This window comes from Perca flavescens, chromosome 3 (assembly GCF_004354835.1).
Source record: "Perca flavescens isolate YP-PL-M2 chromosome 3, PFLA_1.0, whole genome shotgun sequence".
Lineage (NCBI taxonomy): Eukaryota > Metazoa > Chordata > Actinopteri > Perciformes > Percidae > Perca > Perca flavescens.
Genome location: NC_041333.1, coordinates 2553524 through 2580761, shown reverse-complemented (window position 1 = coordinate 2580761; position 27238 = coordinate 2553524). Strand labels below are relative to the sequence as shown.

General features: G+C 40.6%; 1 protein-coding gene across 1 annotated transcript in view; it reads right to left on the bottom strand.

The window, feature by feature from the left end:
- The window catches only part of b3glcta (beta 3-glucosyltransferase a), a 101883-nt gene that overhangs the window by 17730 nt on the left and 56915 nt on the right, over positions 1-27238 (bottom strand). Inside the window, exons 5-11 of the mRNA XM_028574627.1 lie at positions 22444-22520; positions 21632-21743; positions 19234-19370; positions 19046-19109; positions 14455-14586; positions 10863-10932; positions 5088-5201 (exon numbers count right to left, since the gene is read on the bottom strand). Coding sequence (XP_028430428.1) covers positions 5088-5201; positions 10863-10932; positions 14455-14586; positions 19046-19109; positions 19234-19370; positions 21632-21743; positions 22444-22520 — 706 coding nt within the window. The remainder of the gene's footprint in view (positions 1-5087; positions 5202-10862; positions 10933-14454; positions 14587-19045; positions 19110-19233; positions 19371-21631; positions 21744-22443; positions 22521-27238) is intronic.

The window sequence follows — 27238 nt, the reverse complement described above, 5'->3', positions numbered from 1 at the left end:
CTGAACAGGGAGCGGTGGATTTTTGCAAATCGCACTACAGGCTATAGGTGGTGCCAGAGGAGCCAAAGGGCCCTCTTTTAACGATCTGAAACACAAGTATGAAACGCAAAATGCAAGTAGCTTTGTGGGCGGATCTCGGACGCTGTTGCTATTATACCGGCCGGATAAATGAGTCTTGCGCCCGACGCAAATCTAAAATGGGTTGGTCTGATGTAGCTAGGTGTGGTTTGGGCGTAACCTGAAAATAACCAATCAGAGCATCATGTCACATTCCCTTTAAGAGCAGGCGCGCTTGTTCCATTGCGGATTGCTATTATGACGGCGGATTTGCCTGGCACACGCCAGCGGGAGCTGTCCGGGATTCGGCAAAGTAATAAATGCCCGTCTTGACCGGGTGGTGATGTTGCTGTGGCCTCTCGGGCGCATCTCCTCAAGTCTGGAGAGGATTGCTGCAGCCATGGAGCGTGGGCCTCCAAACGCACCACCTGCACCTGTTGCCCCTTCCTCTTCCCCCCCACTCCATCTCCGTCCACCTGCTCCACCAGGAGCACATTGCGCATTGCCACTCCCGGACCAGATCCCGCCGGAGTGTCCAATCCCACCGTAGTTCAACATCACGTCTCCTTAAGTCCTCTAATATTTCCTCATTTATGTCATCAACACATCCATGATTCATGGAAATGTTGTGTAAAACACAACAAGCCACAAAGAATGCTGCGACTTTTTGAGGACTGTACTGTAAAGTGCCTCCTGACTGATCTAAACACTTGAAGCGCATTTTCAGTAATATTTTTCCTTGTAATTATGTATGGTTTGCAAAAATGGGAACTGCTGCGTCTGTGTAGATGAGAGAAGCAAAGTGTATGCGCGTTGTGCACACGCTACATTATGGCCAAGCATGCGCCCCTAAAATAGCATCTGAATAACGCGCTACTGACTTTAGACCAAGTTTTTCCTGGTCAGTGGCGGAATTGTTTTCTGAAACTGCAAAATAGCACCAGGGAACGTTTGCGCGTGAACACACACCTGAACCGCCCCCGGGAGCGCAAGTTCATTCCCTAATTTACCGACGTGCGTCAGTGGAGGGAAAAGTCTGCTGTGTGTTGGGTGCAAAATAGGAATGATACATGCGTCGTTGTTCAAAGTCAATTGCGTGCAAGATACAGAGATGGGGACTCGAGTTTGAGACTCGGACTCGAGTGCGACGTAAGTCGCACACACAGTGACTTCAGACTCGACTTGAGACTCTTCCTCGAAAGACTTCAGACTCGACTCGGACTCAAGCTGCGGGACTCGTGAACAATGTTTATTTTTAGGAAACGTCTGATCAGCTCGCTATACCCCTCCCTCCGTTACCTAGAACCTGCCTACAACACATAGCCTACTACGTATTGCTGGCTGCGAGAGCGCGGCCACACATGAGAGGAAAACAAACAAACATGTCAAATGCACCGGCCGCTGCTGTGCCATTCATCGTAAGCTTTGGGTTCAAAAACTTTAAACAAGAAAGCCCAAACAAAAGAAGCGCTCAATGCCAAATATGCAGTATCACGATAAAAGATTCTGGCTCAACCACATCTAATTTTGTCAGGCATCTGAAAACGCACCCTGAGGTGAGTAAACATGTTTAGCTCAGCATTGACCATCTACCGTTAGCTTGCTTCTTGCTTTAGCTACGACCTAACGTTACGGGAGGTTAACTCCGACGGTCTTCCTTATCAAATATAAATGAGCGTTTGTTTAATTGCCAAACTTGTGGTGGTCGATTAACGTTACGTTAATCATTTAACGTTAATCTGGCTGCCATCACGTTAATTATTAACGTTGTCTGCAAACAGGTTACAGGATTATTGTTGATCATATAACGTTACAGTTTCATTTAGTTATAACGTTACACTGGTTTGAGAGTCTGGGATGTGTTGACTTACAGTAGTTTATAAGGTATAGGAGCCAAGGCCTTTCATTATAATTCATCGACAGACAAGGGAGTACTTTTTCTTCCGAACCTCAATTTTTGGTCTGTACTGTACTGTATGTTCAAGCTACAAGGCAAAATACAGATATTAACTTAAAAGTAAAGCATTGGTGTTTTTGTCATGTTGCAATAGTCTGTTTACACTGATTATATACCAAAATCAAAGCTGATACTGTATGCTAATAGATAAGGGAGTCATAATAACATATTACATGCTTTGAATTCCTTATATATAGCTATGCAGTGTTCTAAGCAGCCTGGATGGCTCGCTGTACGTGATGCAACACTTATTATAACCACAAGAGACTTGAGACTTGACTTGGACTCTAGCTCAGAGACTTGAGACTTGACTTGGACTCTTGCTCAGAGACTTGAGACTTGACTTGGACTCTGGCTCAAAGACTTGAGACTTGACTTGGACTCTAGCTCAGAGACTTGTGAGCATCTCTGGCAAGATAGGGCCCAGAGTTTTTTTAAATGACCTGCTTCATGTAGTTCTACTGAAACATAGGGTCAATTTCAGCAAATATGACAAAAAGTTAATTTTATAAGGCTTACCTACTGCACTTTTAACCACCAACAGTTAATTCTGAGCAGTCATTCACTGTATAATACAATCAGACATGTTTAACAATTTCTCAGAAATGTTATGTTCCTAAAATCAATGTGTTTTTAGCTTTCTTTCTTTTTTAAAGCAGGCTGGTTTCAGTAAAATGTGGCCTGATTCCAAACAATTGCACATTAGTGATGCATTATAAGCTGAAGAGGGATTGTACTGTCACCAGCCTTTTTATTTTTTTACATATCAGACCTCCAACTTTACACTAGATATGCCATCTCAAGATGTTCTGCAGTTATGACTCTACTTTTACGAGATGCATCAGTGACAGGGTATACTACACACACATTTGCATTTACTGGTTGCATTTTACCGATATGGAGGGAAAGTAACAATCAGCAGGCTGGACGAAAGACATTGTCCTGCTCTTCACTAGCCGCAATGTGAAACTCCTCCATCACTGCAGATTCTTCACCTTTATGAATCAGATTTAATGGTCTTAAATGAGATCAGCAAAACCTTGTTTCCTTGTGGATATTTCCCATGAACATTTGATTTAAAAAAAATCATATGCCCCAGCGAGCAAACAGCACGCCTGAATCAGAGAGCATTGACAGTTGGTGCAAGAAGATTTATCTGTAGCTGTGTCAGGAAGGCAAAGGAGCTGGTAGTGGATTTGTTAGAAAGCGAGAAGCCGCTGAGACCTGTCACTATCCACAACGAGGAGGTGGAGATGAGGCGGCCCTCAAGTACGGGGGATGCATATCAACAACAACCTGGACAGACAGCAGAGCAACTTCACAAGCGAAGGTTTGAGTTTCATTCTTGACGAGGCTCCACTCTGTAAATGACTAGACTGCATGTTCCAGCAAGTAGCTGGTGGCAGTTTGCATCCTTCACTGATTCAATGCAAAGAGAACCTTGTTAAAGAGCTGAGCTGCCTGGAGACAGTCAGTAAAGAGAGGTTGCAGACTAAACCAGAATCTTTCAAACAACATCCCTCCCCTCTCATGCAGTGGGCTGAAAGTTGCTGCAGCCGATGCATCATCCCATTAAGGTGCAACATGAGAGGTCTTAGGTGCCGTTTTCTGCCAACAGCCATCAGACTGGAACATATTTCTCGCCCAAATGGCCTCTGGCTCAGGCAATCAGGAGGGTGCAGAAGCAGAAAGCTACCACTGTCTTTAAAAAACTACCCTGGGTAGCTTTGAGCGGTCCATGTACATGTTCTTCTACTCGTTTCTGATTATCTACATTATGCATTTCTAGCATCCAGCATATTTCTTAAGGATGTTGTTGGGTTAAAGCTTCTCCTGAGGGATCACCAGGCTGTCAGATGAGCTGGGGAATTTGTTTTCAGCAATACCTGGTGCACCCACAGTGGGAACCACCTTTGGTCTCTGTTACCAGGTGCAGCCTCTCAATGCAGAGGAACAGAGGAACAGTGGTCATTAACCTCGGAATTCTGATGAACTGATTTCAACTTACTTTTGAGCAAATGTAGGAATGCTCTAATTGGCTTTCTTGCAGAAAGTTAAATGAGAAGATAAATACCACTCTCATACATGTCCCTTGCCTGGCTCTGTCCAAAAGGTCACACAATTGGTCAGCCAGTACCTTTAAAGCTTACTAATTAACATGTTATATCTTGTTTGGTTGTTCTGTACAGAAACATGTCAAAATGTTGTAGTTTAACATTGGGGTTATGTGCCAACCTTTTTGGTGTCACCGCTGGTTGCCTGGAAACAACATGGTGATGACCAGACTTCAGGAAGCCACTGCTCCTGGCCAAGACATGATCCAGCACATTACCACCACATAAACCCAGGTCTAAAGCACTTTATTACCTTTAGAAAGAGCCAGACCAGCCGTTTGATCCCCTTTTCAGTCATTACGCTAAGCTAAGCTAACCTGCTACTTACTGTATCTCCATATGTAATGTAAATAGAAGAGTGGTATTGATCTTCTCATCTAACTCTCGCCAAAAAAGCCTAGAGACGTTTCAAACACACATACTATCCTTGAAATAACACACACAAGAGTTTATACAGATGGACCTGACAGTCAGTCTGGTTCAAAAGATCAAAGTGTGCCAAGATTAAAAATAAACTGGAAGTGATGAAATGAATTTATGACAGATTATCACCAGCTCTTAAACAAACACATAACTGAAGCAAACATTTCCCCTCGCGGGATTAATAAAGTATACATTATTATTTCATTAAACACGGACAGTCTGTGGATATCAACAGGGCATGTTGGCCAAACTCTTGGTGAGTAAATGTGCAGTTTATAGCTCTCAGTCAGAGAGAAGCTCCACACATTCAAAAACAAACAGAAGGCACAGACCCACTTACCGCCTCAGAATTACTCTGAGAAACAATATAAAAGAAAATGTGCAATTGTTTAAAAAGATATTAACACCATAATCTAAAAGAATCCAAACACAAGTGACTAAGAACTCAACAAAAATTTGAACTTTAGTTTTTACATTTCATTTCTCATGTAGCTGTATCTGACTGAAAGAGTTTAGCCTATAAAAGGTGCACTTACCTCTTTCAGTATTTGGAACTCCTAAATCAATGGTTGGTATTGAAGGATCAGCGTGGTCACTGTAGTACTCTAAAGAGAAGGCATCCTTTTCCCAAGTCTTCTTTATCACAGGAACTGGAGTAAAGGGGAAACAAATCAATAGTGTTCACTAGGTTTCACAACAAGCAGACTGCTGGTTGTGTGCAAAATAGACTTCCCTGAGAAAATGATTATTTCATATTTCATTGCAATACATGGTTTCTCTCACATTTCTGTCCGTTTTTGATAAAACATTCTATTAAAAGACAATTGAAGAGGTTTCTTAAAAAAAGAATTGAGCGAGAAAATACATTGAAAATAAAAAAGAGGAAAATATGATGAAGTGTTATGCTTCTTTGATCCTCCCACCTTGCTGAATGTTCAAGATAGCTTGAAAATGAGCAGAAATATCAGAGCTAGTATTATGTGAATGCCATAGATAAAGTTTGAAGTGTACAAACCTTTTGTCATTTGAGGACAGTTTGAATACATTTTAAAGGTCCCATGGCATGAAAAATTCACTTTATGAGGTTTTTTAACATTAATATGAGTTCCCCCAGCCTGCCTATGGTCCCCCAGTGGCTAGAAATGGTGATAGGTGTAAACCGAGCCCTGGGTATCCTGCTCTGCCTTTGAGAAAATGAAAGCCCCCCTCTCTCCTCCTCAATAGCTACAGACACAGAAATGGCACATCCTAAGGAAAGCTCATTGTGGGACTGGCTCTAGTGGCTGTAATTCTGCACCAAGGCTGAATTTCGGGAAAGAGACTTCAGTTACAGTATTAGGGGACCACTAAGGTCTATATAAAAGAGACTTCAGTTACAGTATTAGGGGACCACTAAGGTCTATATAAAAGAGACTTCAGATACAGTATTAGGGGACCACTAAGGTCTATATAAAAGAGACTTCAGATACAGTATTAGGGGACCACTAAGGTCTATATAAAAGAGACTTCAGATACAGTATTAGGGGACCACTAAGGTCTATATAAAAGAGACTTCAGATACAGTATTAGGGGACCACTAAGGCCTGTATAAAAGCATCCAAAAGCAGCATGTCATGTCATAGAACCTTTAAAAACCTCGATACTTTAAAGGGAATTTCGGTATTTTTTAACCTGGACCATATTTTCCAATGTATTTGTGTCCAAGTGACTAATGGGAACAACAATTTTTGAAATTGGTCCAATATTAGGGCTGAAATGTAATCCTGTGGGGCAGATACGCAGCGTTGATAGCTGTCCAGTAAAAGTGCTGTGTTTCCACTAACAGGCTCAGATTATTATTAATAAGTGTCTGACTACATTATGAGAAGACAGAAGTGTGGAATGCGAGCGAGAGAGCTGGAGTTCTGGGCAGTTTGTTGTTTTGGAGTACAGAAAGCGTAGCTTTGTATTATCTAAAAGATTTTAAATTATTCATTTCGGAATTGTGCCAACAGCACAGCTTTTGAGTCTGAAGTTGAGGCTAGCTGTGCTAGCATACAGCTACAAATGCATCCTAACATTGGTCCATACACTGCGTGTGTAAGTTACACATAAAAGCTCGGCAGGATAACAGCAACTTCTCCATCTTTCTATAGTAGAATAATGTAGTCAGACACTTATAATAACAATCTGAGCCTGTCAATGGCAAAAAACAAGCACTTTTAGTGAACGGACATAGTCGCTGTTGTCCATAATATTATATTGCAGCCCAGTTTGCAGCTGCTGGCTGCCGGTCTCACTCAATACTGGACCATCACAAATACATACTGAAAAACACTCTCTACAGTTTCAGCAGTTCTTTGTTTTGCTGTGTTTTTATGTTTTCCTGTAGATTTGATTGGGATCCGACTGATGAGATCTGGAAGTTTTTTGGTGAGTTTTGTGGTTGTCAAAGCGAGAGTATACGCAGGCTGAGAAGGACAGAATACCCAGAAATCTGCAGCAGCATCAGCAGCTCAAGGCTGTGTTCAACTCGCATAAATCAACAAAAGTGAAGCAGAGTGACATATAGAACACTGACTGAATGAACTAAAAAACAAAACGTTGAATTGGCTGGCTTCTGAAGGCTCTAAGAAACTGACAACTGAGCTGATGAAGAACAGAAAGTACAATTAAGCTCCAAATATCACACTGCTATTTACTAAACTACTAAACTAAACTAAAGTGCATCATGCAGGTCAGATGTTGATTGCCTGCTGTTATGTAGTCGACAATCGGTATGTGTATAGGAGCATTTGGAAAATAGACACGGAGACTGACAAGCACCTACAGTGCACATCTTAGAACAAAACACAACCTACACATGGACATTTGTAATACAATAGAACTTTACATCAGACTTCTGGTTAAGTTACTGAATAGCATGAGATACTGAGATGTAACGGTTTTTAAAAATGTCTTAAAGAAAATGGAAAGGGAAATTACTTAGCATTTTAGTAAAAATGTACCATATACAGTGAGGAAAATAAGTATTTGAACACCCTGCTATTTTGCAAGTTCTCCCACTTGGAAATCATGGAGGGGTCTGAAATTGTCATCGTAGGTGCATGTCCACTGTGAGAGACATAATCTAAAAAAACAAAATCCAGAAATCACAATATATTATTTTTTTAACTATTTATTTGTATGATACAGTTGCAAATAAGTATTTGAACACCTGTCTATCAGCTAGAATTCTGACCCTGAAAGACCTGTTAGTCTGCCTTTAAAATGTCCACCTCCAGTCCATTTATTATCCTAAATTAGATGCACCTGTTTGAGGTTGTTAGCTGCATAAAGACACCTGTCCACCCCATACAATCAGTAAGAATCCAACTACTAACATGGCCAAGACCAAAGAGCTGTCCAAAGACACTAGAGACAAAATTGTACACCTCCACAAGGCTGGAAAGGGCTACGGGGAAATTGCCAAGCAGCGTGGTGAAGAAAGGTCCACTGTTGGAGCAATCATTAGAGAATGGAAGAAGCTAAACATGACTGTCAATGTCCCTCGGACTGGGGCTCCATGCAAGATATCACCTCGTGGGTCTCAATGATCCTAAGAAAGATGAGAAATCAGCCCAGAACTACACGGGAGGAGCTGGTCAATGACCTGAAAAGAGCTGGGACCACCGTTTCCAAGGTTACTGTTGGTACTACACCAAGACGTCATGGTTTGAAATCATGCATGGCACGGAAGGTTCCCCTGCTTCAACCAGCACATGTCCAGGCCCGTCTTAAGTTTGCCAATGACCATTTGGATAATCCAGAGGAGTCATGGGAGAAAGTCATGTGGTCAGATGAGACCAAAATAGAACTTTTTGGTCATAATTCCACTAACCGTGTTTGGAGGAAGAAGAATGATGAGTACCATCCCAAGAACACCATCCCTACTGTGAAGCATGGGGGTGGTAGCATCATGCTTTGGGGGTGTTTTTCTGCTGGGACAGGGCGACTGCACTGTATTAAGGAGAGGATGACCGGGGCCATGTATTGGGATATTTTGGGGAACAACCTCCTTCCCTCAGTTAGAGCATTGAAGATGGGTCGAGGCTGGGTCTTCCAACAGGACAATGACCCGATGGAACACAGCCAGGATAACCAAGGAGTGGCTCTGTAAGAAGCACATCAAGGTTCTGGCGTGGCCTAGCCAGTCTCCAGACCTAAACCCAATAGAGAATCTTTGGAGGGAGCTCAAACTCCGTGTTTCTCAGCAACAGCCCAGAAACCTGACTGATCTAGAGAAGATCTGTGTGGAGGAGTGGGCCAAAATCCCTCCTGCAGTGTGTGCAAACCTGGTGAAAAACTACAGGAAACGTTTGACCTCTGTACTTGCAAACAAAGGCTACTGTACCAAATATTAACATTGATTTTCTCAGGTGTTCAAATACTTATTTGCAGCTGTATCATACAAATAAATAGTTAAAAAATCATACATTGTGATTTCTGGATTTTGTTTTTTTAGATTATGTCTCTCACAGTGGACATGCACCTACCAGACAATTTCAGACCTCTCCATGATTTCTAAGTGGGAGAACTTGCAAAATAGCAGGGTGTTCAAATACTTATTTTCCTCACTGTATATATATAATGAGTAATAGTTACTATAAGACAAAATTACTAAAGCACATTACACAACACTACACTATCAAATATGCATGTCACAACCTTTACTTAAAGTGATGGTCCGCGTTATCAGCTGAATAGCTTAGCGCTGGGGCTAATGGACCCACGTTTGTATCTCGTAAATGACCCCACTAATAATGCCCGAAATGATACCAAACTTCTACACTAGTACAAATAGGTTATGCATTCATAAAACGATGGATTGGAAAGTTTGTAAGTACACCAGAAGTTTGTAATGTAAATAACACTTGCTTGTTGGCTTCTCGTCTTTGCTGCTGCTGCTGGTGCTACCAAGTGCTTAGGGACGTCTACAAATTACAACACCGAAAAGAGATACAACAAAAATATTTATTTAATGATTAAATAAGGTAATGTCTCCAAACTTACCTCAATTATAACTTGTCTCCTGCTAGTTATACTACAGCACTTACAAAAAAAAAAAGTTAAATTAATAAATAAATATTTTTGTTGTATCTCTTTTCGGATCGAGTCCGATCGGTGACGATTTCCCGCATGTCCTCCTCCCCCTCTCTCCCCTTTTCATATCTCAGCTGTCCTATCCATTAAAGGCGGAAATGCCCCAAAAAATAATCATCTTAAAAACAAAAATAAAGTGTCTTATGTGCAGATTGTTTATGACAGAATAAAACCCAACAAAACAAATCAAACCAAATCAAGGACTAGGAAAAATGTTTCACAGTTTAGCTTTTTTGTGTTTCAAATCTACACAGAGCCACACATAACAATGGAAACCTGGATTTCCTATTTCTTTTTGATGGTAGTTCAAGGTAGTTTTACAGCAGTATGAAAGTATCAAAAGATCCAACTTAGTAATGAAGGTTGAATCTTTCATACTGTACCGGTAAAAGAACTACTTTGAGCTACAATTTTCCAATGATTTTAATAGAAGATAAAAGATTATTCACCCAGTTTTATACTTTAATTTCTAAATAGATGACTGTGCATTTTCATGTCCATATAATTGTTTTTGTACTGTATATAATCACTACGGATAAAGAAGATAAAAAGCCTTCACACTTAGTGACACTGTAATTAAATACGAGGCTCTTTCATGTCTATTGCTTATTGATCTAAGCTAACCTTTGATATATAAATCAAAACTACATTTTCCACTTGTCTACATTTAAAACTGATAATGGCAGCTTGCCAGAGAGAAATAGTAATTAAGGTAATTAGTGCAATCACTCTTGAGCGACACTCTTTGAATGTAGTGTACAATTTGTCTGATCCCTCTGAAATAAATCTGCAATCTGATCTACTGACTGAACCCGCAACATTTTTATCATGTTAAAAGAGAAGCAGAATTTACTGTGGATAGCTTGATGTCAGGCAGAGCTTGCAAATAAATGGCTTACCATCAGTACGGGATTTCTTAACAACATGGGTAGGATTGTCATTGTCATTTCAAGCACCAAGGGGGGGTACGCAATTAGATACTTTTCTTAGCCTCAATGCTACCAAATGCTTTCCGACATAACGGTGAAATAATTTTGGGAAAGATTTTATTATAATAATGATGGAAAGCTCTTACACAGTCACACATGTCAAAGGTACAACAAATCCATTAAACAGGATAAAAGCATGTGCCACTTAAAGGGAAGTTGTTCATCTCTGGCAAATTCTGTAAGAGCGTCAGTGTCACTTACCTCTTTCACTGTGAAACTTCCTACATGTTTTCACAGCTACAAATATATCTTCTTTATTCACAGGCTCCCCCTTTGATGAAAATAGGAGACATGAATAAAAAACAATGCTCACATGAACATACCACATTCATCACATATGATAGAGACAGGATCTGTTTTATATGCAACCAAATGGTTGAAATTGAGTTTACATTAAGTGTCTAAGTGGTCTGTTGGAGTTGTTATCCTCAAAGTGAATTAATTAGATATTTCTGTAAATGGTCTGAGGTCATTTGGCCCTCTGATTGTCTTTGGCTCTCCCTGTGAATCTAAAGACATACCGCAGCTGATAACACTGCCGCATATGTAAAAGAAAAGTACGCTTGCAAAATGTAAAAGCATTGGATATAATAGACAAGCAACAAGTGAGACTGGGAATTAAATGAGAGAGTATAAAATAGAAAATGAAACTTCTCCTTGTGGATCTCGGAACCCTTTGTTACCACACATGCAGTCCCAAATGAAAGAGGCTGGATTGTGTTTTTTTCACAATCTCAAAACAGTCACACAGAAAGATTCACTAAATCAACAACAGACAGAATGCATTAAAAATCTACGCTACATTAAAAATATAATTGGCTGCTGCACAAACCACACACATTTGGAGACTGGATGAGATGTGCAGTAACAGGCTCTTGTGCCCTGATAAACCCCGAGGATCACATGGAAACCAAAAGCTGGGCATTTTAACAATAATGTACAAACGAGGGGCTGCAGCTTATGATTATTTTCATTATTTCATTTATTTACAGTCAGGAAACAATTGCTTACTTACACATGCAGCAGTTATAGAGAAGCTTTTATTTTTATAATCCAATAATCACTCCCTTTTTAGTTCTGTTTTTCTCTAACAACTCCTGAGGGAAATATCTGGCTCTTTAGCTGCTAAACGCTCCACTACAGTACGTTCACCAGCTAGTCGCTAACGTTGTCTGTGTGCTGTTTGGTGCTGAGCATATAGCGTGCAGTAGGTTTTTAGAGCTTTTAAGCTGCAAACAGCTGCCTGGTGGAGCTGAAAACGACACTACAGTGAGAGCAGTGAGAGGGAAGTTGAGGGTCGGGCGGATGAACAATGAGCTGGAACTCGCTGTAAAGCTCCGTAAAACCGAGGGGAGCTGCGGATTCATGTGATAGCTCGGTAGATTTCATCACTACCAACGACCCACATTTCACATTTGAGAATCTGGAACCTACAAATGTTGATCGTACAGACCATCAGGCTGCAGACAGTTATCTACGGGAGTGTCAAACAGACAGGCAGCACCTCATCCAAATATTACCGGACTGAGCGTATAAGCACAGATGCTTTGTTGACCAAGGCTCAAAATACATCACATTATGGGCTTTACTGCTCAATTTCAGTTTCCTCATCAGACTTAAGGGTCTCTTTTTTGTCAGTTTTTCTCATTTTATAAAATTTGAACAGGCCTTTGCCTCTGCATGCAGAGAGCAGCAACACCACAATAAGTTTATTGCCTAAAATAAAAAGGACATGCTTTGCTGCCACGGCCACTTTATTGGTTGTCGTCATTCACCTCCTTGAATCTGCCTCTTGAGACTCTTGACTCTTTGTTGACACTGCAGCCAAGTGCTGCTGTGACCCCCACTTGGCAATTTGTCTTCCAAGTGTTTCAAACACTGGCCGATTACGATATGTCCCCTCTTGTTTTGTCTGAATGAAAACTTCTCCCTGAATACTTATTAAACCTGTGACCTTCATGTTTCTCCACTGGCTGCTCCAGTCTTTGTCCTGTTTTATGAGCATAGCGATTTCCATTGGGAGGTAAAAAACAACAAATCTGACAATTCAGACTGCCACAAACATGTATCAGCCTCTAGACCACATATGCACATGCAGTATGTGATTTGAATCACAAATGATTCAACTAAGAGGGAGGAAAAAAAAACAAAAATCAGAATTGGGACACTTTCTGCTGCCAGTTGTCATCCTAAATTCAACTCACCTCACCCACTTTTAACGAAGCCAAAGTCACATCCGTGCACCCATCCGCACACCCATCTGCTTTTCCCAACATTATTGATTGTTTTAGGGTGCACGTGGGGTCAACAACTTGCTAGCTAAAGGATGGCTAACCCTTCCGATTGCCTCGCAAACCAAACGTTCTTTCAGCGTTGAGCTAGAGCAAACATAATACTAACAATATATCATGTGGCAAAGCATTTTTATAATTCTACACACCAACATGGTCAGAAAAATAATATACTGTAACAGTAAATTTTCTTTTTACAATAAACTCAAGTGCACCGGCAATCATGATTAAAGCTGACTGAAATGGTTCTTTCTACAGGACACTGAAAGTTGTGACCTGATTGACTTTGTGACCCACTAATGGTCTTTTCCCTCAGCCAAACCCACTCACTGGCTCCCACTCCGATACAACACAACATCAAGTATGGCCTCAAGATAGTGCCAATTATTTCCTGCAAAAATGTCCTTATTATTCTACTGCAAGAAACTGCCTGCCTTCTAGACATTGGTCCCGTGCACATACAAAATGTCTCTTTTCTGTATTATCTAGTGAATAAACTACACATGAGATCATTTACTAGCAATACTAATTTTGTAAAAAAAAGAATTTTGATGAATTGTTATATTTGCAGTATAATTTAGTTTATTTTATATAACCCAATTTCCAACACTTGTACTACATATTTTTACTACAAAGAAACAACACAGCCAGCTTATTCACAAGCAAAAACAACCCCTAAGACAATTCTGCTTTATTTGGAATTCATCACATAATATGTGCTCATGAAAAAAATTATTCTGAGGAGCATGTGTGAAAGATTGATAACAAAAGAGGATAAAAATGGAAAAAGGGAAAAAGGAGAATGAGAAATAGAGAACTGTTTAGTCACCAGCTGTGGACAACATAAATTTGCATATGAATTTCAATTCCCTTGGTCCAGATATGATGAAAGGAGAAATCTAACCGACGAAGATTAGCCAAAAATATACAAATCAATATCGGAGATGGATAAACTGGGAACACATTTAGATGAATATCAAAAATATAAAAAAAAATAAAGACTAAGAAACTCCAGATAAAAATGTGACGGCTCCTAAGCCTCAAGACCTATTAATTCCCTGGTCGCTGGGACCTGGGGATTGGCTAAGAAGGACTGATGATTGACACCTGGAGGAACTGAGGTTTGTTTGGATTTTGGGTTGAGTTACTAATGCGTTCTAATATTGCTACACCTACACACATCACTACACACATTACTGATAAACTGATAGCATGTTTACTTTTGTTTATTTAAATACATTTGATTATTTAATAACTGTTTTGAAGAAATTATGTTGCTTAGCAACATACAGTATGCTTATTTCTTTATCGTGAAATATTGGTGCCGCGTGGATGCGGCCGTGGGCATGAAGGCTGACACACAAGTAACGTACATCACCACAGAGCTGCCAACGTCTCACAGAGAAGCGCCCTCCGTTTCATGTCGGTTCATTTATTTCCCCTTACCATTTCCTGGGAATTGAGGACAATCCAATCAATGTGCACACAGAGCAGATACTCACACACGGAGGAGGATCGGTGCTCAGAGTGGTGGCACAGTGGTGGGTCTGAGGAGAGTCCTGCGGCTCCGTGCACAGCTCAGGAACAGCAGTGAGATGTGGACCGTTCCCATTGTCCCAGATATACAAGGCTACCTGGAATCACAATCAGAGTCAGAAAAAGGTTGCAAACATAACTAAACTAACATATTACACATTAATATGAATAACAAGATGCCATCTTTCAGACATACGGACGTATGATCGTATAGAGCTTCTAAATATTAAAGTGTTGGTGGATTCGTGTGCGGAATACAAGTACAAGGGATCTTCAAAGTCGCGTCCCTCTTTCTTGGCTGACATACCAGAGCACCTGCTCCACCTGAAGGCTCTGCTTCCCAGGAAACGCCGCAGAGGAGTGCGCAGTGGTAGGCTAGTCAGGCTGAAATCCTGGCTAGCACTTTCTCCAAATTTGGCGCGGTCCCACGCAAGTATCCCTAAAGAATATGAGGCTTGCTTTTATCGCCTTATATCTCGGCGCATCTTCGCTCCTGCTGGCAGCTATCTGGTCCCTGTAGTTGGTATACTGGATGAGTGTCCTGCTGTGCGCCATTGTCGATCTCGGCTACGTGGAGTGAACCCAGGCCATCTTCAGCCGCTGAGCCGGGGAGTTTCGGCAGCTAACCAGGTCCAAGCTTCAACTAGGTGTGCGCTTGTGAATGCAAGATCAGTGATGAATAAGACTTTCATCATTAAGGACTTCTTCAACACGCATTCACTGGATTTATTGTTTATTACGGAAACATGGATTAATCTGGGTGAGTCCACTGCTTTTTCGGAACTGTTACCTCCCGAGTGTACTTTTATAAATACACCGCGTCTGACTGGACGTGGAGGAGGAATTGCTACAATACTAAAGAGTCGCCTACACTGTAAGCCATTGTCGATGGCTTTTACTTCATTTGAGCTAAGCTGCTTTGAATTGGGTGTGCGAAATCCTGTTTTGTGCGCGGTGATATACCGGCCGCCAAAGTATAATCATGACTTTATTAAGGATTTTTCAGATTTTATTTTATGCTGTAAGGACAAATTATGATAAGATTCTAATTGTTGGTGATTTTAATGTACACGTTTGTTGCCCTTCAAAAGCTATGGCGAAAGAATTTTTAGATTTGATTGATGGTTTTAACTTAATTCAACATGTTACAGGATCCACACAAATACATGGACATTTATTGGATCTTGTATTGTCTTATGGGCTGCCCATTGACAATGTATTAGTGTCTGATGCTATTTTTTCGGATCATTGTCCTGTCATGTTTGATTTCGTTTTTAACGATTTAGTAAAACCACCCGCTCTCGTGCGTTATGGTCGCACTCTTAAACCAGACACCTCCTCGTGTTTTTCTTCTTCTTTTGCTGCTCATGTGCAAGCAAACAGTAGCTCCGCTGCCTCTAATACAGAGCAATTAACAAATGTTTTTTTGTCCACCTGTTCTGAGGTTATGGACATTGTAGCTCCAATAAGAGCATTTCGCCCTAGATCAAAGCAGGCTCAGGAGCCATGGAAATGTAAAGCCACGCGCGCAGCCAGGCAAGAGTGTAGAAGGGCAGAGCGCCGGTGGAAAAAGGATGGGCTGCAGGTCTCTTATCAGATTTTACAGGACAGCTGGAGAAACTATCAAAAAATTGTCAAGATTAAACAAATACAATATTTTTCAGAAATAGTTTCTCAAAATGTCAACAATCCACGTGTTCTTTTTAAAATCATTGGGTCTGTGTTGAACCCTCCACAATCCACTTCTATTGAATCTTCACTTGATACTTGTGAAAACTTTTTGGTCTTTTTTAACAGGAAAGTTGCAGACATTAGAGCCAATATATTGCCCCAATCTTTGAACCTTTATGTAAACATGCATTGTTCAGCTACTTTTTGTCAGTTTGAGCCAGTTTCAATGCTATTTCTTACAAAGATTATCAATCAAATTAAATCCTCCACATCACATATGGACCCTGTCCCTACACACCTTTTTAAGGATGTATGGGAAACGATTGGCTCTCATGTTGAGGAAATTACAAATAGTAGCCTTTCTTCTGGAGTTGTGCCTGCATTTTGTAAAAAAGCAGTAATTGAGCCACTGATTAAGAAAGCAGGACTTGAGTCCGCAAATGTTGCAAATTATCGTCCTATTTCAAAGCTTCCTTTTTTATCGAAAATTTTGGAAAAATGTGTATTTGTGCAGCTGCAGTTGTTTCTGGAGGCATATGGCATCTTAGATACTTTTCAGTCAGGTTTTAAAGTATTTCATAGCACTGAGTCTGCACTTTTAAAGGTTTTTAATGACCTATTTTTAATGACAGATTCTGGTGATTCAGCCATTTTAGTGCTTTTAGATCTCACTGCAGCTTTCGACACAGTTGACCACAAAATTCTTTTATCCCGTTTGGAAAACTATGTGGGAGTCAGGGGGACTGCCCTTAAGTGGTTTGAGTCATATCTTTCAGGGAGATGCTTTTTTGTTAAAATGGGGGACTCCACTTCATCAACTGCGCCTTTGAACTGTGGGGTCCCCCAGGGATCAATTCTTGGTCCTATACTTTTTGCATTGTACCTTCTCCCACTAGGAACAGTCTTTAAAAAGCATGGCATCTCATATCATCTTTATGCTGATGACTGTCAAATTTATATGCCAATCGGAAAACATGAGGGCAGCCCCCTGACATCCCTACTTGACTGTTTAAATGACGTCAAAGAGTGGTTGGCCCAAAATTTTTTAAAACTAAATGAGAGTAAAACTGAGATTATGCAGTTTTGCCCCACTAATCCAGTGATAGATTTGGGCCCCCTAAATGTCTCTGTGCAACCTGTGGTAACTAACCTTGGGGTAAAAATAGACAGTGATTTTAAATTTAATAAACAAATAAATGCAATAGTGAAATCTAGTTTCTATCATCTTCGCCTTTTAGCCAAAGTTAAACCGTTTTTGTCTTTTAGCAGTTTTGAACAAGCTATACATGCTTTTATTTCTTCTCGTTTGGACTATTGTAATGCACTTTATATCGGTATAAATCAAAACGCACTCTCACGCTTACAGTTAGTCCAAAACTCAGCAGCCCGACTTTTAACAGGAACCAAAAAGCGTGCGCATATAACTCCAATTCTTGCCTCATTGCATTGGCTCCCTGTTAGTTTTAGGATTGATTTCAAGATCTTATTGTTTGTTTTTAAAGCTGTGAATGGATTGGCCCCAACATATATTTCGGACCTCATCCAAATTTATACGCCAGCACGGACACTGAGATCAGAGGGCCAGCTCCAGCTTGTGGTCCCCAAGTCAAGACTTAAGACTCGGGGCGACAGGGCCTTTTCTGTGGTTGGACCTAAACTCTGGAATGCCCTGCCCCTCCATGTCCGAACTGCCCCTACAGTTGAGTGTTTTAAGGCACGTCTAAAGACACACTTTTATTCTTTGGCTTTTAACTCTGTGTGAGTTATGTGGTCCACTGTGGTGTTTATTCTTTCTTTTATTCTTTCTATGTTTTATATATATATATTTTTATGTTTTGAGTCTTCTGTGAAGCACTTTGGAAACTTTGTGTTTGTAAAATGTGCTATAGAAATAAAGTGGATTGGATTGGATTGGATAAATGCTTTATCATAAACTTAAGAGAAGAGATGTGGAATGTTTTTTGTCCTCTTATGTAGTGAATACAACAATTTCACTCACAGCTAATTTAATATTCAAGATGACTTACAGAAGATATCAGGGGATGACAGAGGGAGAAACTGAGAGCTGGTGAATGTTACGGTACCCTTTTCTGAGAGAAGAGCTAAATAAAAATGTAGGATTGAGCTATTGAACTATTCTACAGGGGAAGATCCAGATGTTACAGTAAAAGAATACATAACAAGGACAGTACAATCAGTGTCTGAATATCGGCAACTGTCTCAGAGAATAAGGAACTATAGAAACTGGAAACTGAGGTTTTGCTGACTTACAGCCTGGAGCTAATCTACTGACAGTGAACTGAATTGGCACTGAGGATTTATGCAATATTTGTCGGTTTCTCATTTTTACTTGCATGAGGTTGCGTGTGCATGTTTCCGACGTGCATTATAGTGTTTGACAGCTCATTCATCTGCAAAAATATAACTTAAAATTCCTTAATTATGTTTGAAAATTCAGCAGAAGAAAAAATTCCAGTGCATCCTGTTATTTTTACATAAAGATTGTACAGTTTAATAATTGAATGTATTGGACTGCACCCATGCCATCTCCAGTTGAACCACCTTTTCCAGACTCAGCCTGATAAGTCTGATGCCGTGTTTACTCAACGAAATCCCTAGATGCCTTCCTGACTGAATTTCAGTGATTAAAATAAGAACCTCAACGCTGCACCATGACAATTCTCCAAAGTAATGAGATTTCACTTCAAGGTTAGATGGATTTCACGCCTCACTCTTTTTGTGCAAATAAATTACAGTAGGTCGGCGTTGGCTTGAGTGTGAGAAACAAGAAAATTGTTAGAGAATGGCTGAAAACCAGCAGCCTCGTCATCACTTCCCAAACACAACAGGTCTGGATGGAAGCGCGTGCCTCACATGTTATCTCACCTCATGTTTCAGGTCAATGGTGAAGTCAGATTTAAGTGGCTCATTTCTCACTTTGTCTGCAAGCCTAAAATGACAAATTGCAGAATTTTAATTTAAAGTACAAAATATACAGTAAACTTTCAAAAAAATATCACTGCACTGAATAACTCAATTCCACAGACACAAAGAGAGTCACAGCACATACTCACCGAACAACAAGGGGGGCGCTTACGGCCCAAGCAGCAGTGAAGTCTGGGTATTTAAAGATGGAGGGATTCTCTGCAAACGCGTAATGATGGATGATGGTGGACTCCTCGTCATGGAGGGGCTTACCAAGAAACCACTCCTGATGAATAACAAGTACGTGACAGGGTGTCAGCTCAAGTGCAAGGTTACTTCTCTTCACTTTAAGATGTTACACATTTATCATTAACACATTGAGCTTCCTAATTTGGGAGTTTTCACACCGCGCTTGCCAGAAAACCTTTGACATTCTTTCCGGGGACTGAGTTTGTCATTGGCTGGGAAGAATAATGAGATTTCTTGATAGAACAAAGTTCAAGAGATACCAGACATTAAAGCAACAAAGGCTCTTATCCTAATTCTTGAAATATCTGGAGTAAAAAAAGAATCTTATAGAAGAATCTGTATATATTATACAGAAAATAATGTACATTTTAAAAGGAATAAGAAAAGATGAATACCAGTCTAATGTCTGTACGGTAAATATAAAGTGTGATTTATGGTCCTGCGGAGGCTCTACACAGAGTTTTCGCCGTAGCCTACGTAAGTGGCCTGGTGTTTATACTTTGTGTGTGCGTCAATCTCTTTAAGAGAATAGCAGAGCCCGCTGTTTACGGAGAAGGAGAACCAGGAAATGCAACATGTGTCGCCGCAACGTGTAGTTTGAGAGGTGCACGTCAGGCTACGGAGTAGGGTCCGTGTCTCCACGTACGTAGCCACAGCGTAGATTTAACGCAGAAGCATAAATCACGCTTAAGGCTACAGCTAGCAGGAGGTTAGCTTAGCTTAGCACCAGCGCCTCCAAGGCTAACCATTTAACACATTGTAGCTCTTTAATTTAATCAATACAAAAAGCGAAGTGTAAAAACTGTTTCACAGCAGGTTATGCGCAAGACTGTTTGCTGTCCAAGCACGTTAACTTCCTGCAATCTCCACTGGTTGCTTGGCAACTGCTCATAGCCAAAAAATAGTGCAGCGCATAACCCCCCAAATTAGTTTGTGCAATTTGTTTTTTATACGGATAGAACATGTTAATTAGTGAGCTTTAGAGGTGATGGTAGGTAGATTTATCTTACCTTTAGACAGAGCCATGCTAGCTGTTCCCCCTCATTTCCAGTCTTTGTGCTAAGCTAACCAGCTGCTGGTTCTAACTTCATATTGAATGCACAGATATGAGGGTGGCGTCAATCTTCTCATCTAACTTAAATAAGCGTAATTCCCAAAACGTTGAACTTTTTGCTTTAAATGTATGTAATGATGGTTATGTTAGCTCATGTAGTCATTCTGCTAACACAATGTAATAATCCAACACACTGACGTGGTTGCCAAATTTATTAGATACATCTAGCAGCAACAGTCTAATATAACAACACCACTATAAATAAAGGTTGTAACGTTCAGTTGTTAAAACTATTTTACAGACTTCACTTCATTCAACTTGATCCCTGTTCAGGCTGTAGTTTATGGCGCTGTTAAATTGTATTGCGTTAATACTGAGAGGTTTTTGTCTTGCTTATCACAATACGTTGCTGGCCACACTGCCCTGTAAAAAACTGAGAGAAGTCTTTGCTTTTGGGTGTGTTGTAATGAATAAAATCATAAGTTGTTCCCATTGTTGTATCCATTGTCTCCTCCTCCTCCTCCTCAGGATAAGGCTGTGGATACTCACAAAATAATGAATTCCATCTCTGAATTGAAAGTGAAATACAGTGTCAAAATAGTCCAAGATGACAATAAAAAAGGTTTCCACTCGTTGTGCAGACCAAAGCAAACCTCAGCATTTGCTGATAAAAATAAGTTATTTCTTCCTGTAGGCTTTACATCACAGTGTAGTTATCATGATTTTTGGCCCAGTTCCATTTGAAAGCCAGCTCTAACTTGTAACAAATAGAAACAAAAAAAACAAACAAACCCATAAACCACAACGATGGGCCAGTTGTTTGGATTATTTTATAAATTCATAAGCAAACAATTTATTGAAGGAGAAAGCTATTTTGCTAAGGTTTATTAAGGAAAAAAATCTTTTCATTACAACCCCAATGTATGATTTTTTTGACTGCAGTGTTTAGCCAACATTTATATTCAACCTACCCCACCGACCCATATACAAGAAAAATAATTTCATGAGTGGAGAGACGGGGCTTAAATTAGGTTTACAGCAGACTGGACTGACATGTCTGACAGGTGAGCTCAGTGCAGCTGCAGCAGAGCTGGAGCCAAACCAATACTGGATCTGTTAATTGAAGCGATGATCAAGCTGCAGCTCCAAACAGGGAGCTTTGGTCTCGCTGATGATAGAGAGACAGAGCAACGTATAGTCAGACAGAGAGAGATGGAGGTTTGGAGGGAATATTGTATACTTGCTTTATTTGTGTCAAATTTTGTAAGGACTTGAACCAGCTTAGTCATCTTCACATTTGTTTCCTCCTCCAGAAATACAATCCAGGATGAGTTTTTCCCAAAGGAGTGGGACAAGCTGAGGACACACAAAAAAATAAAGTATCATCAAAACTAGAGTTAAATAATAAAACAACAACAAATGTAACTGTGCCACGCACAGACAAACTCTACACAAAACGGTTATGTTTCTTATTTCAGTTCAGTCTGAGGAACTATCTAACTGAGGCTCCTGACCCAGTCAGATCAAGGCAGCCAGTTTTCTCTAGAGGCCAGAAAGACAAAAAAAACATCACAAGCACACAGATTTATTTTAGGAAGGGCGGCTCTGTAATGATTTGGGGTGCTTTTTGGTGATCTGTGTCCTAAATCTTTATGATGGAGGAAGAAATAAGATTCAGATGTTATTCCATATCTCCAATACAAACAATTATTGAACACATATTGGATTTTTAGCATGTAGATAAAAAAAAAAGCATTATTATGCTGTTTAGACCACTGGATTACTACAGCAAAAGACGTATCGCTGCATGTATAGATACATTAGAAAGGCATTCATCATAATGTGAGGCAATCAATCACAGTTACTGTCTTGGAAATAGCTTCTCAGCACGCTTTAGCCTTGAAACATGGCTAAGAAAATGTCCCCAAAACCAAAATATAACCTCCAAAATCTCAACTGAAGGAAGATGCAATTTTGTTGACATGCTGTCCATATTTTGAACCCATAAAACTGTTATGACAGGCTTATTCCATCCTGAGAGTTCAAGGATACTTACTAAGGCAGCAGAGGAAGGATACTCCAATCTCCCTCATTATCTGATAAACTGTGAAGAAGCAAAACCACCGGTGGCGTCTGAAAGAAAGCAGCACACAGACCAGACATACTGTAATGTTTGTTAACTGTACAACAGCTACACAAGGCGAAAGATAGTAACAGATACTTTTCTGCAATGAAGGACCCAAGGGTTGCCTGGTGTTTAGAGAGAGAGAGAGAGAGAGAGAGACTATCCTGTAACTGGGACATGCATGGTACAGAACTGGCTCATCACCACTGACTTCTACACTTACTCAAAAGGACCATGCCAGCGTTTTAGCTCATTTAATACAAATCACATAATTATACTCTGCATTAAAGCTAACCATTTTGCAATCCAGGTAGGTGTGTTTAACATTTTTTCATATATATGTTCTACCACTTTATGCAGCCAAGCAGTTTACATGTCTGTAAGATATGAAAATATATTAGCAGACTGCTAAAACGTGCTCAAATTGTTTACTCCATCTCAGTGAACATCAAGTGTGGCGTTTTATTTGTTAATTTAAATTATCACTACATGGAAATGCAATTTGAAAAATCTGCACTGCTTGACCTCACAGTAATATAGTGTATTGTTGACAAAAATGAACACTTATTGCAAAGCTGGCAAAGTCCTGATAACACTGGTGATATTCTATATTCTTTTCAATGTCAACAAAGCCCATGAAACGACTAAAACCAACAACACATTTACCCTACAAGCATTGCCTGTGTTGCTACAGGTCTCCATTGTTGTCCAAAAGCTGATCACTGTTGCATTGACATGTTCCCTTTGTTACCATGAGTCTGTCCGCCTTGCATACCTACAGTAGATTAACGGTAAAGTGCCAGGAAACGTCATTATCCCCTCCGACAACAACGAATGTTTTATAAATGAAAGTGAACCTGTAATAATTCACTGTCCATGTCAGTGAAAGTGGGTTCTGTCATTGTTTTTCTATCCAGTCAGCGCAGCATACATAGCTTGTGTGCAGAGGGTGACTGTGATGTCAAACTCAAAGGTTGATTAATTTAGTAGAACGCTGCTGACCAGAGGGTGATATATTAAAATGGTTTCATTCCCAACGTCTGTCCACTCAGGCTTTATTGGGCACATATTGTCTGACCTTGGCTTTATTAGGTTTTTGTTTTGTTTTGATCTTTCCATGAGATTGGTTAACATGAGGGAAATGCGGAATCATTTCAATCGCTACTTTAAAAAAGGAGATAAAGCTTGTAAACACACTGGCATTATCATCCTTTAACACCCATATTGCCTTTGAGGTTGCTGCTCTTGATTGCCCGAAATAAACAGAAGGCAAGACACAAATATCACTGGAAACAAGCACAGGATTTTTCAGGACATGGACAGTGCATGTGATCGCGTCCAAATAAGAATCTGTGTCAGCCAAATGTTTTATAGCGAGGAATGACAGTAGGTGTGTGAGGATTGTGTGAGAGAGCCAATGTTTCACACCGCGGGGAAAACAAAGCAGCAGAGCGTAAGAGCCTGTGGTTCATTACTGCATGGTCCACTCATCATGCAGGAAGTCAGGGGGAACAGTCTCCTCTGAGCCAGTCTGTCTAACGGCAGCCTGTTTGATTTAGGGGATGACGCTCACACGGTTTACACTTATTAAACCCTATTAGTCAGTTAGCTCAAATCTAATATGAGCTTTATCTTAAAGCAAATAGTGTAATGACACCTACCATGTTTTATTAAACTGCTCTCTCCTTGATGCTCACACCACCGCAGCAGTTTAAAAAAAAAAGAGTAACTCAGAGGAAGGTTCAATTTAAAAAAGAAACATCGTCTTTAGCTAATAATGCAAACTCAAAACCAAAGCTTTTGCTTCAAAGAGCTATTGACATTCCTGTGATGAAGGAGGCGTTCAATAAAGGGAGGCCGATTCTTTTATGGTGATTGTGTGCAAGCTGCAGGCTCCTCAACAGATAAGAGCTGGTTCTCGTGTGGACACGCTTGCAACAAATAGGACACTGATTGCTTGGTGACTTGAGAGAAGATGGGGGTCACAGAGATCTGGTTGTAATGGAGGGACAGACAGCAAAGCTATGCTTCTACCCATAGGAAGGGCTAGAGGGAAGACAGGGGATAGCCACCTGTCAAAACCACTTCAGTGATGAGCTGCAGCCAAAAATTGTGGATGCCAATGAGGTGCCAAATCTGACTGAAGACCAGGAATCCATATTAACTAATCCCAGTGGCTCCCTCAAATGCACAAATTGTTAAGATAATCCAAGTGATGCATGAGAAAGCGTTTAGAAACACGGTGCATTTCACTTCTGCTGTTTAAGGTTTCTGAGTTTAATCTCATTCTGTTGTACATGTGCGTCTCTGTGGATATGAGCATTGGCTAAACGACAAAAATACTATATAAATGTAATGTGAATTCCTCCCAGAAGGCAGAATGTCAGACTGTAGGAACATGGGCTGTGAGCCGCCACATAGAATACACAAGTTCCTGTCTGTGTAAATGTGGGGATATCACAAAACCTTCCACAGTCAGAGGAGGATAAAACTGAAATATCTGCTGAGGGTGAAAAAGGCTCGGAGACAGAACTACTGATAGTACATGCAGTTCCCGTCTCGGAAGTGCAGTGATCGGGTCATAAATCTGAAACTTATCACAGATGTTGGTCTAATTGCACATATTTAGCAACACTTAGTCAGCCTTAAGTAATTTCAAAACAAAATAGTGTTCCAATGCTTTTTACCACAACACTCGTCATATTTTTCTTTTCTTCGTGACCTGAAGAAAAGACACAGTTTAACCAAAACCTGAACCTTGGGTCTCGAGTAGGACTAAAAATCAAAAGTTCTTTCACTTCTCTCATGTCTCCACAGTCAGATTCAGATTTCAAGATATTTTTGCGCCAGGGTTTCCATGGCAATGCACTAGAAGATACTGTACATTAAACATGTTCAACAGCTACAAACTAAGCAAACCCCTTGTAATATTTGGCTCTGATCTTTTAACTTTAGTATCCCACGAACACATCTAAGACTGTTAAACAGCAGAATTATAAGCGTGTGTGTGAAGTGCCTCCGAGGTAGGAGTGAAGTGGTGGGTGGCTGGTTTAGCTCGTGTTTGGCATAAGAAGTTGGGGGTGGTAGTATTCAAGATGAATTAGAGAGTTTACTCTTTGTTCTAAAGTAGAAGCATTTTTATTTCGTGAAGTCAAGCACCAACACTGTGCCACAAATCAGACAAACTTTTCACACAGGCTGGTATTCACTAGTCTAGTTTAGTTTCAAAACTACTCTGCTGGAATTTTAACTAGACTTACAACTGAAAAGACAGTTATGGTTCAGTCCTGTATCCTTTTAGCAGGATATCTCCAAAACTAACCTTTATTTATCCAGGTAAATCGAATGAGAACAAATTCTCATTTTGCAACGACGACCTGTCACATTTACACAGTTCCACATTCCTACCTGGAAGCTGCCCAGAACAACCACAGTCTGATCTGCTGGCCACTGAGCGCTCAATGGTGTTTTAAGCCCCCAACATCTCCTTCCAGGCAGCACTGCGACCGCTGACTTCAAGGCAGCTAACCCTAACCATAACCATAACCATAACCATAACCATTGCCTAATCCTATTTCCTTCCAGGCAGAGACGTTGGGGGCTTAAAACACAGATAAAACCCACTGAGCAGCTCCACTGGAGCGGTTGGGGTTAAGGGCCTTGCTAAAGGGCACCTCAGTGGTGGTAATGAGGGAGGGACAAGCGCTGCTCTTTCACTCCCCCCCCCCCAGATTTTATCCTGCCGGTCTGGGGATTGACCTCCCGGTCCCAAGCTTTCTTCTTTAACCTCTCGACCACCGCTGCCAATTTGGTCATGGAGCTCAATGATTGTCATTGTCATTTCTAACATGCTTTTCATAAACTGCTGCTCTTACTCTCTGTATATTCTGATACAAATTCATTGGGGATATACGTTTACCCTAAAATTAAACTTAAAATGAAAAACAAAACAATGGATATTGTGAAATGGGGATTTGAAAACAGAAATGGGAAATAGAAAATCTTAAATGTCAATGCAAAAATTAAAAGCTTAAATGCAAAAGCTTAAGGGGCTGTACTGGATATTCAGCACATTAATATAGCAGAAAACAGCTATTTGCCATGTAAAGATACAGTGGAGTATGTGACAGTCGATCTGGAAGCACGTGCATGTCAGAGCATGTGGCCGTGAATGTTTTTTCCGGTATTTCACGTATTGGGGGAACGGTCTGCGAGAGCCGCGTGGAGGCAATCCCAGCCCACTACACTTTCTCAGTATTTCGAGTACACCCCTTTTAAATTGTAATGTGTAATGGAAAAGGAATAATAAAAACATATAGGGCTCAGGAGGTAGAAGAGCGGGTTGTCCTTTAATCAGCGGTTCGATCCCCGGCCCCGTCTGTCCACATGTCTAATGGCATTTTTCCATTACATGGTACCTGCTCGACTAGACTCTACTCTACTCTACTCGGCTCGACCGCGGTGCCCCATCCTCCATTTTACATTGCAGCCTCATGCCTGAGGCGAGCGTGGCTGGTCGTCATAGCGATGCGGCAGGAAACTGCTGTGGCTTGGTAGCATTGCATTTCCACCAAGGGGGTAAGCCTCTCCCCATAACACGTAGCTCCTATGGCGCCATTTTGATGCTAACAAGCACTCACCCGCAGTTAGCCTCCCATTGACTGCCATTCATTTTGACGCCACTTTGTGTGCCACAAATAACTTTACATCTGAAGTATTTAAAGAC